This window comes from Stegostoma tigrinum, chromosome 2 (genome assembly GCF_030684315.1).
Source record: "Stegostoma tigrinum isolate sSteTig4 chromosome 2, sSteTig4.hap1, whole genome shotgun sequence".
NCBI lineage: Eukaryota > Metazoa > Chordata > Chondrichthyes > Orectolobiformes > Stegostomatidae > Stegostoma > Stegostoma tigrinum.
In genome coordinates, this window is record NC_081355.1 from 146,164,866 (window position 1) to 146,177,051 (window position 12,186).

The following is a 12,186-nucleotide window of genomic DNA, read 5'->3' on the forward strand; positions in this document are numbered from 1 at the left end:
GGAACAGCAACTCATATTCCGCTTGGGAACCCTACAGCCCAATGGTATCAATGTGGACTTCACCAGCTTCAAAATCTCCCCTTCCCCCACCGCATCCCAAAACCAGCTCAGTTTGTCCCCTCCTCCCACTGCACCACACAACTAGCCCAGCTCTTCCCCTCCACCCACTGCATCCCAAAACCAGTCCAACCTGTCTCTGCCTCCCTAACCTGTTCTTCCTCTCACCCATCCCTTCCTCCCACCCCAAGCCGCACCTCCATCTCCTACCTACTAACCTCATCCCACCTCCTTGACCTGTCCGTCTTCCCTGGACTGACCTATCCCCTCCCTACCTCCCCACCTATACTCTCCTCTCCACCTATCTTCTTTTCTCTCCATCTTCGGTCCACCTGCCCCTCTCTCCCTATTTATTCCAGAACCCTCACCCCATCCCCCTCTCTGATGAAGGGTCTAGGCCCAAAACGTCAGCTTTTGTGCTCCTGAGATGCTGCTGGGCCTGCTGTGGTCATCCAGCCTCACATTTTATTATCTCAGATTCTCCAGCATCTGCAGTTCCCATTATCATTGATACCATTGGGCTACAGGGTTCCCAAGCGGAATATGAGTTGCTGTTCCTGCAACCTTCAGGTAGCATCGGTGTGGCACTGCAGGAGGCCCAGGATGGACATGTCATCTGTGGAATGTGAGGGGAAGGTTGAACTGGTTCGCGACTGGGAGGTGCAGTTGTTTAGTGCGAACCGAGTGTAGGTGTTCTGCAAAGTGGCCCTCCACTTGACTTCCCCGCTATAAAGGAGACCACAATGGGAACAGCGGATGCAGTATACCACATTGGCGGATGTGCAGGTGAACATCTGCTTGATGTGGAAAGACTCCTTGGGGGCTGGGGTGGGGGTGAGGAGGGAGGTGTAGAGGCAGATGTGGCACTTCCTGCGGTCGCAGGGAAAAGTGCTGGGTGAGTTGGGGCTGGAGGGGAGCATGGAGCGGACAAGGGAGTCCTGGAGAGAGTGGTCTCTCTGGAAAGCAGATAAGGGTGGGGAGGGAAAAATGTCTTTGGTGGTGGGGTCGGATTGCAGACGGCGGAAGTGTCGGAGGATGATGTGTTGGATCCAGAGGTTGGTGGGGAAGTACGTGAGGATGAGGGGGATTCTGTTTTGGTTGTTATTGCGGGGAGGGGGTGTGAGGGATGAGTTGCAGGAAATGCGGGAGACACAGCCGAGAGCGTTCGCGACCACTGAGGGGGGACAATTGTGGTGCTTGAAAAACGAGGACATCTGTGATGTATGGGAGTGGAATGCCTCATCCTGGCAGCAGATGTGGCAGAGGCGAAGGAATTGGGAATAGGGGGTGGCATTTTTTCAGGAAGGTGGCTGTGAGTTGGTGTATCCTAGGTAGCTGTGGGAGTTGGTGGGCTTGAAATGAATATTGATTTCTAGGTGGTTGCCAGAGATGGAGACATCGAGGTCCAGGAAGGGGAGAGAGGTATTACAGGTGGTCCAGGTGAACTTAAGGTTGGAGTGGAAGTTGTTGGTGAAGTGGATGAACTGTTTGAGCTCCTCGTGGGAGCATGACGTGGTGCCGATGCAGTCATCAATGTAATGGAAGAAGAGGTTGGTTTAGGTCCAGTGTAGGTACAGAAGAGGGATTGTTCCAAGTAACCTACAAAGAGGCAGGCACAACTTGGGCCCATGCTGGTACCCATGGACACCCACTTTGTCTGTAGGAAGTGGCAGGAATTGAAAAACTCTATTCATCATCTATCCGCCTCCCCCTCCCTATTTATTTCAGAACCCCTTCCCCTCCCCTATTTCTGAAGAAGGGTCTAGGCCCGAAACATCAGCTTTCCTGCTCCTCTGATGCTGCTTGGCCTGCTGTGTTCATGTTCTGATAAACCTCTTTTGCGTCCTTTCCAAAGCCTCCATATCTTTTCTATGAGTGTGGTGACCTGAGTTGCACATAATACTTCAAATGTGTCCTGACTTAAGTCTTCTACAGCTGCAAAGTGACCTGCCAGCTTTTACACTTAATGCCCAGATGAATGAAGACTAGCGGGTCTTAAGACTTCTTTACCACATTATCCACTTGTGTTGCGAGTTTTATGGAGCATACCAAGATCCATCTGTGTATCAACACTCCCACTATTTTCTGTATACTTTCTGTTTTCATTTGACTGTCCAAAGTATATCGCCTCACACTTATCCAGTGAAGTCCATCTTCCATTTAACACCCAACTTTCCAACAGATTTATATCCTGCTGCATTCTTTAATAATCTTCCTCCCTACCACAACTCCATCAACTTTTGTGGTAGCAAGAACTTAGATGCTGTGTTCCTCCAGCTTCACACTGTATTGTCTCTACCAACCTTTGTGTTGTCTGCAAATTACTAAACAGATCACTTCTATTTCAATCTAAATCAGTCCATGTCTAAATGCAGCAATTAGGCATAACCTAAGTTTGGGCTGACAAGTGGCAAGCAACATGTATGCCACATAAGTGTCATGAAATGACCATATCTCCAACAAGAGAGAACATAACTATTGCCCATGACATTCAATGGTATTATTATCACCGAATACTCCACTGTCAACATTGTTGAGATTACCACTGACTGAAAACTGAACTGGACTAGTTTTATAAACTTTGAGCAGTTCAGAGGCTAGGAGTCCCAAAACAAGTAACTTACTTCTGGACTCCACAGAAACAGTTCACGATCTCCAAAGCACAAGTCAGGAGAGGAAAATCCACACTTGTCTCAATGAGTGCAGCTCCAAAAACTCAAGAAGCTTGACACCATCTGGTCAATTGTAAACCCTGGGATATTGATATAGGGTTTCAGTGATGGTAGTATGATAGAATAGCAAGGGAGAGTGATTAGATTGTCTCTTATTAGAGATGGTCATTGTCTAGTGTTTGTGAAGAGTCACCAGAAAGTTGCTGGGACTGTAGGGTATTGAGTTATAAAGATAGGTTGGATAGGGGTTTTCTTCATTTGAATGTGGGAGGTTGAAGAGTGACCTTGCACAAGTTTATAAAATTATGAGGGGTGTAGATAACGTGAATAGCAAAGGTCTTTTCGCTAAGGTGGGGGAGTTCAAAACTAGGGTGCATATTTATAAGGTGAGAGGAGAAAGATTTAGAAGGGACCTTACATGCAACCTTTTCACACAGAGGGTGGTTCATTATATCCAGAGTAAAGTGAAAGATGGCAGTTCAGTTACAATATTTAAAAGACATTTTGACAGGTACATGAATAAGAAAGGTTTAGAAGGATATGAGCCAAATGTCAGCAAATGAGACTAGTTTACTTTGGGAAACTTGGGCAGCATGAATGAGTTGGACCAAAGGGTCTGTTCCCATGCTGTATGACTCTATGGAACACTGCTTGCCACTTGTCAGCTCACGTGTGGAAATTGTCCAGATCTTGTTGCATTTGAACATGGATCCTTCCGTATCTGAGGAGTTGCAAAAAGTGCTGATCATTGTGCAATCATCAGTGAACATCCACACTTCTGACCTTACGACAGAGAGGTCATTGACAAAGCAGCTGAGGAACTCCTGCAGAGATGTCCTGGAACTAATCTCTAACAAACGCAACTATATTCAAATAGACCATAAGAACATAAGACATAGGAGTGTAAGTAAAGCCATTCAGCCCATCAAGTCCACTCCGCCATTTAAATCATGGCTGATGGGCATTTCAACTCCACTTTCCTGCACTCTCCCCGTAGCCCTTGATTCCTTCTGAGATCAAGAATTTGTCGATCTCTGCCTTGAAGACATCCAACGTCGCGACCTCCACTGCACTCCGCGGCAATGAATTCCACAGGCACACCACTCTCTGGCTGAAGAAATGTTGTCTCATTTCAGTTTAAAATTTACCCCCTCTAATTTTAAGGCTGTGCCCACGGGTCCTACTCTCCCCACCTAACGGAAACAAATTCCTAGCATCCACCCCTTCTAAACCATACATTATCTTCTAAGTTTCTATTAGATCTCCCCTCAACCTTCTAAACTCTAATCAATACAATCCCAGGATCCTTAGCCGTTCATCGTACATTAAGCCTACCATTCCAGGGATCATCCATGTGAATCTCCGCTCGACACGCTCCAGGGGTGGTATGTCCTTCCTGAGGTGTGGGGCCCAAAATTGGACACAGTATTCTAAATGGGGCCTAACTAGAGCCTTATAAAGCCTCAGAAGCACATCACTGCTTTTATATTCCAGCCCTCTTGAGATAAACGACAACATTACATTCGCTTTCTTAATTACGGACTCTACCTGCAAGTTAACCTTTACAGAATCCTGGACCAACACTCCCAGATCCCTTTGCACTTCTGCTTTGCGAATTTTCTCACCATTTAGAAAATAGTCCATGCCTGTATTCTTTTTTTTTCTTTTTGTGCATTGTTTGGTTCCAAACAGTAGAGAGTTTGCCACCTGATACACACTGATTCCAATTTTGTTAGCACTCTTTGATGTCACACTCGGTCAAAAGCAGTCTTGATGTTGAGAGCTGTTATTCTCACCTCACCTCTGGAACTCAGCTCTTTTATTTGTTTGAACCAAAGCTGTAATGAGGTCAGGAGCTGAGTGGCCCTGGCAGAACCTAAACTGGGTGCCACTGAGCAGGTTATTGTTGTGCAGGTGCTGCTTAATAGCACTTTTGATCACAACTTCCATTGCTGATGCTCGAGACTGCATTCATGGGGTAGTAATTGACTGGGTTTGATTTGTTCTGCTTTTTGTGTACAGGACATGCCTGGGTAATTTTCTACATTGTTGGGTAGATGGCTCATCATGCCCCAGGGATGCCTATTCCCAAGTAGAATATGAGTTGCTGTTCCTGCAACCTACGGGTGGCATCATTGTGGCACTGCACAAGGCCCAGGTTGGACATGTCGTCTAAGGAATGGGAGGGGGAGTCGGCTTGCAGTAAACAATTGCACCTCCCAGTCACGAACCATTTCAACTCCCCCTCCTGTTATTCTGCTTGGGAACTCTGCAGCCCAATGGTATCAATGTGGATTTCACCAGCTTCAAAATCTCCCCTCCCCGCACTGCATCCCAAAACCAGCCCAGCTCGTCGCCGCCTGCCTAACCTGTTCTTCCTCTCACCTATCCCCTGCTCCCACCTCAAGCCGCACCTCCATTTCCTACCTACTAACCTCATCTCGCCCCCTTGACCTGTCCGTCCTCCCCGGACTGACCTGTCCCCTCCCTACCTCCCCACCCATACTCTTCTCTCCACCTATCTTGGATGCCAATAGTTGTATATTTCTAGGAGCTTGGTTCTGAGAGGTCGAAGCATCAACTCAGCATTTGGAAGGGCAGTCTAGCCCAGTCTCTCTGGAACCTGGCAAAGGGTGTTGCAATGGTCTTTATGTACTGAAGGTCAAAGAGTCAGGAGAAGATGTTTGATTCCTGTTGATTGATGTCCCTAGTATGCAATACTTGTACCGGTCAGCAGTAACACAGAATGTAGGAAATCTGATTTAGGATGGTCTACAAGCCTAAAACTCTCACTTTCATACGTATCAAAGAGGAAAGTTGCCTACTTTGCATGCTTCCTCCAGGTCCTAAATGTTTAAGTTATTCTCTGCTTGGGTTTGCATCATTCCCTTGAATTCATAGGAAATTTCAGAATAACTTGCATGTGGAAAAATCAACCTAAATTTTGGCATTAATATCGGGTTATGAAGTTTGAGGAAGTTAAGGCCAGGAATTTATAACCCAGTTATTTATAGTAAAAGATAATGCACAAGAAATTGATAACTTTCACAAAAATGGCTTTATGAATCTTTAACTGCAGATTAATCTCAGCTCGGTTTCTCATATGACTGAGCCTTACCCTTCCACGCTGGAGAACTGTTGGCCGCTTCACAGCTTTGTTAATTAACAATGGTTGTTGTACTCTGGCTTTTCCATCTGGTCCAAAAATTTGCATCTCTGGGTACACATTGTCCAGATACCATTTAAATGATTTACAATTGAGCCTTCTTCTCAACTGAACTCGTTCACTGATATCACCATAATTTTGGATTCTCAGCTCAGGCCTCAGGGCAAAGAATTGTTCCTGGAATTTTAAAAATATTCTATAGTTAATACTGCAGATAATTACATTGTTTTTACGTCTCAGAAAAGTGAAATTCATGTACAAGATGTACTAATTATCTTTGGAGAAAATAAAGGCAATTTGCTATGGGAACAACCTTGAATAGTAACCATTCAGTGAGAAAAAGTCATAAGGTTTAGTTTCCAGGGTAGGAATTAGGATTGTTATGATTGATTATAGTGACACATGTGAAACACATACAAATTAGGAGGTCAGTCAAGACTGTTCCATATGCCACAATACCTTTCACTCTCTTGCTCAACAAGAATCTATAAAACAGTTTACTGCTTATCCAGGACAACAAAATGTGAGGCTGGATGAACACAGCAGGCCAAGCAGCATCTCAGGAGCACAAAAGCTGACGTTTCCTTTTGTGCTCCTGAGATGCTGCTTGGCCTGCTGTGTTCATCCAGCCTCACATTTTGTTGTCTTGGATTCTCCAGCATCTGCAGTTCCCATCATCTCTCTACTGCTTATCCAGGTTGCTCCTTGATGACAAAGGTAGTGGAAGCCTATTGTTGTTGCTTACAACAATTATATAAACTCACCAAATCAATCAAAGAATGAAGAACAAAGAAAATTACAGCACAGGAACAGGCCCTTCGGCCCTCCAAGCCTGTGCTGATCCAGATCCTCTATCTAAACCTATTTTCCAAGGATCTGTATCCCTCTGCTCCCCACCCATTCATCTATCTAACTACATACATCTTAAATGACGCTATCATGCGGACCTCTTCCAGCTCCGCTGGCAACGTGTTCCAGGCATCCGCTACCTTCTGCGTAAAGAACTTTCCACGCTTATCTCCCTTAAACTTTTCCCCTCTCACCTGGAAATCGTGACCCCTAGTAATTGAGTCCCCCACTCTTGGAAAAAGCTTCTTGCTATCCACCCTGTCTATACTTTTCATGACTTTGTAGACCTCAATCAGGACCCCCTCAACCTCCATCTTTCTTATGTAAATAATGCTAATCTACTCAACCTCTCTTCATAACCCATGCCTTCCATACCAGGCAACATCCTGGTGGACCTCCTCTGCACCCTTGCCAAAGCATCCACATCCTTTTGGTGAGTGATAATTGGAACTGCAGATGCTGGAGAATCCAAGATAATAAAGTATGAAGCTGGATGAACACAGCAGGCCAAGTAGCATCTCAGGAGCACAAAAGCTGATGTTTCGGGCCTAGATGAAGGGTCTAGGCCCGAAACGTCAGCTTTTGTGCTCCTGAGATGCTGCATGGCCTGCTGTGTTCATCCAGCTTCACACTTTATTATCTCACATCCTTTTGGTAATGTGGCAATCAGAACCGTATGCAGTATTCCAAATGTGGTCGAACCAAAGTCCTACACAACTGTGACATCAATTCCAAGTTGCTACTTAGTGCCAGACTAGAGATTCTGGTTGCAATTATTCTCACTTTCCATTCATATTTTAGAGTCATCAATCTGGACCATGAGGAAACAGACCTTTTCTTCCAACTCGTCCATGCAGACCAGATATCCTAAATGAATCTAGTCCCATTTTCCAGTATTAGGCTCATATCCCTCTATACCCTTCCTATTCATATATCCATCCAGAAGCCTTTTAAATGTTGTAATCGTACCGGCTTCCACCACTTCCTCTAGCAGTTCATTCCATATACACATCACCCCGTGAGTGAAAACGTTGTCCCTAAGGTCCCTTTTAAATCTATCCCCTCTCACCTGAGACCTATGCCCTCTAGTTTTGAACTCTCCCATCCCGGGAAAGAGACCTTGTCTATTCACCCTATCTATGCGAAAATAGCCCCAGCCTCTCCCTATAGCTCAAACCCTCCAATCCTGGCAACATCCTCGTAAATCTTTTCTGAACCTTTCAAGTTTCACAACATCCTTTCTATAGCAGGGACACCAGAATTGCAAACAAGTGGCCTAACCAAAGTCCTGTACAGCCACAACATGACCTCCCAACTCCCATACTCAATGCACTGATCAATGAAGGTAAGTGTACCAAATGCCCTCTTCCCTATCCTGTGCACCTGGGCCTCCAATTTCAAGGAACTATGAACTTGCACTCCAAGGTCTCTTTGTGCAGCAACACTCCCCAGGACCTTACAATTAAGTGTATAAGTCCCGTCTTTCCAAAATGCAGCACCTTATATTTTTCTAAATTAAACCCCATGAGCCACTCTTCAGCCTACTAGCCCTCTGATCAAGATCTCATTGTACTCTAAGGTAACCTCCTTCAATGTCCACTACACCTCCAATTTTCGTATGATCTGCAAACTTGCTAACCATACATCCTCCGTTCACATCCAATTTATTTACATAAATGACGAAATGCAGTCAACTCAGCACCAATCCTTGTGGCATACCACTGGTCATAGGCCTCTAGTCTGAAAACAACCCTCCACCACCATTCTTAGTCTTCTGCCTTCGAACCAGTTTGTATTGTGCTATCCTCAACCATTGTTTAGATTGGTAATCAAATTAATGGCCAAGTATAGCCATGTATACTCTGGGGTGTGGTATTCAAACCTAATCCAGAATATAATGTCATAAATCAGATTTGCAGCATTAGCCTGAACAATATTGCCTGTTGGAAGGTGTTTTCTTATACCAACTGAAGTTAGCAGAAGCATACAGAGATAATTCCATAAATTTTTCCATTGTGCCACTTGCTTAAAAGGTAAATGAGTAGGCAAATGCCACAGCTACTCTGCGTAAAAATTTCTCTTGCAGATAACTCTCACATTTACTTCACACACAAATTTACTTCACACACAAATTTCATAAACTTAGTCAGAGGAGATGCCTGCTGGCTCGTGCCTCATTGCTTTGAATTCAAATGAAGAGTGACGAGAGAATAACCCAATTTAGGATTAACCTAAAAAAACTCAGTCATGCAGGGGGTCAAGACAAAATAAACAAAGAAAATAGAACTACATCCAAGAAAGCTAAATATTCACCAAGTGATCGTGTTGACTTGCAAATTTCTCTCCTACTCTGAGAAAAACCAAGTCATAACATCTGGTCAGTTGAAAAATCATATTCTAATTCATAAAGTGGGCTGTAATCTGAGTATGTGACTAAGATACTTTATACTCATCCATCCAGACATGCGCCAGTCGAAGAGAATTATGTGTCATTGTGTCCTGTCCTCTAGGTGAACCATACGGTCGGCGTTTACGGAAAATATGCCCAACCCGAGAGCACGGAATTATTTCCAGCTTGCCACCACACATCCAAATCTGATTCAATGATACACAAGAGAAGAATAAGAAGAAAGGTAAGGTAATATTCAAAATCAAGTTTCCTGGTTCTGCAGCATTTTTTATTTCATAGATTATAATTTATCAAATGTAAAATTCTCTTTTAAAAAAGGGGTTTGTCTCTGTTCATTCACCTCCTCCACCCAGGCTCCATGGGGAGCTATAGCCACAATTACACTTAGTGTAATCCTCTAACAGACTAATAAAAGAGTGATTGGTTGCAGTGGCCCAATTTGTGGCTGATAATGAATTGCAATTTCTCAAATTGTGAGGTCCTAATCTCAGGAAACCCATGATAACCGGTTATAGTCCAATTTGAAAACACAAGCTTTTGGAACCTCACTACTTCTTCAGCTGTTGGTGAGAGAGGTGGCATCATACGCAGAATTTATAAGTAAAAGATCATTGCAAGATCATGGATAACCTTACGATGCTGCACTTCTCAAGCTCTCACTCTAAACAAATTAATCAACCATCCCCTATGGGGACAAACCCTACACATATAGAGGATCTGTTCGAATGGGGTGGAATGCGACAGACACCTGAAGGATGCCCTCATAGGAACAGGATATGATGCTCAACTCATCGATTGCCAGTTCCGACTATCCACAGTGAAAAACCATAATGACCTCCTTAGAAGACAGACAAGGGATACGACCAATAGGGTAGCCTTCATTGTCTAGTACTTCCTGGGAGTGCTGAAACTATGCCATGTTCTTCACAGCCTTCAACTTATTATCGGTGACGATGTGCACCTTGCCAATATCTTCCCCGTGTCTCCACTTCTGGCCTTCAAACAACCACCAAACCTTAAAGAGACCATTGCTTGCAGCAAACTAACCAGCCTTCAGGACAAGATTGACCACAATGCTGTACAACCCTGTCACGGCAACCTCTGCAAGACATGTCAGATCTTCAACATAGACACTACTCATGGGAACATTACCCACCGCATACACAGCAGAAACTCATGTGACTCACTCAACATTTTCCATTTCATACACTGCAGGCAAGCATGCCCCAAAGCATGGTACATTGGTGAAACCATGCAGATGCAACAACAATGGGTGAACAGACACCATGCAACAATCGCCAAACAGGGATGTTCCCTCCCAGTGGGGGAACGCTTCAGCGGTCAAGGACATTCGGCCTTGGACTTGCGGGTGAATGTCCTCCAAGGCGGACTTCAGGATACACAACAACACAGAGTCGCTGAGCAGAGGCTAATAGCCAAATTTGATACCTATGAGATGGCTTCATGTCATACTGCAGGTGACCCCACCACACTATACACTTTCACACACAAACAATCACACACAGATCCTCTCTTTCACCCTCTCCCCACACAAACACTCTCTCTGACACACATACATACTTCCTCTCTCTCCTACACACACACACACACACACACACCTCTGTAACTCACATGCTCTTTCTCACACACAGGCACAGAAAATCAATCATACACATTCACACACACACACACTCACACCACCTCACACATACACACTCACACACTCCCTCACACATAGACACACACAGACACAGACACACTCCCTGTCACACACACACACTCCCTCACACATATACACACACACTCACACACACTCCCTCTCACATACACACTCCCTCTCACACACACACCCACACACACACCCTCACACTCACATCATGTCGGTGAATATTTGCCAGCGGTGTTCATGTATCCTGGTTGTCAGTTTCCTTCCCATTTGTCCAACGTAATATTTATTGTATTCACTGCATGGGATTCTGTATATCACATTAGTCCTGTTTACTGACGGTACAGGATCTTCGATATACACAGACAATGAAGCCATCAGTTCAAATCCGACAAAGTGACTATACTGGGACAAGTAAACAACAGACATTAATGGGAATTTCTGCAGATCTGGTTCTCAACTAGGGACTCCATTAACAAACATGTAGAAAGAGACCCAGAATACAGACCACTGCTGAAAAAACAGAACCAGAAGTGACAAGACCTACCAAACCAGAGGATCATATAAATCTGGAATGGGCAAAACACCAACACTTTGATTAGGCGTTGCACTGATGATGTTGCCTAGAATGGTTATAAAATGTCTACACATCACAGAACAACCAGCTTGGCAAGCAAATGAACAACTGCATCCAAAACCCGGCTACAAATTTTCGCTAAGAGCTTTAAAATGTCACCTCTTCTTTACATAGATAAAACCTTTAGTTCTCTCAGGTCGGTGACTTGAAAGAAATTCAGGTATTTACATATACACGTTAATCAATTAAAACTTTCTAACTGGTTAAAGATTTAACAGTATCTTAGATTTGTTTAATACATCTTCATCAGCTGTGTGACCCTTTGATCTTTTACATATAAATTCTGTGTCTGATGCTACCTCTTGGTAACACCTGAAGAAGGAATGAGGCTCTGAAAACTTGCGTTTTCAAACAAACCTGTTGGACAATAACCAGGAGTCATGTGATTTATGACCTTGTCCACCCCAGTCCAACACTGGCACCTCCACTTCAGGAAATCCAGTGACAGTAGCTGCCAGACAGAGGCCAAGTGCTTTCCTATAGAGAAAATAGAAAATTTTGATTGCAGTGATATCACAGATTCTTAAAATTTTCTTGACAACCACGCATTAACACTGAGCAAATCTGGATGCAGGTTCCTGCCTGCTTTCATTCAGTACCTGACATGTCTGTTCTTAAATGTACTTTTCGTCTGGCACTGTAAACTTGCTTCCCATTACCCTATTAAATCCTCCATCAAACTGGGCATCAATATGTCCTTACAAATAAGAGATGTAACTATAATCTCTT

At 44.2% G+C, this 12,186-nt stretch overlaps 1 protein-coding gene across 4 annotated transcripts in view; it reads right to left on the bottom strand.

Moving 5' to 3' along the window:
- The window catches only part of galnt11 (UDP-N-acetyl-alpha-D-galactosamine:polypeptide N-acetylgalactosaminyltransferase 11 (GalNAc-T11)), a 175,728-nt gene that overhangs the window by 18,119 nt on the left and 145,423 nt on the right, over window positions 1–12,186 (bottom strand). For all 4 annotated transcript variants that reach the window (XM_048551106.2, XM_048551074.2, XM_048551093.2 and 1 more), the window contains 2 exons: window positions 9,187–9,339; window positions 5,848–6,072 (listed from right to left, as the gene is read on the bottom strand). In XM_048551106.2, the coding sequence (XP_048407063.1) occupies window positions 5,848–6,072; window positions 9,187–9,339 (378 nt within the window). The remainder of the gene's footprint in view (window positions 1–5,847; window positions 6,073–9,186; window positions 9,340–12,186) is intronic.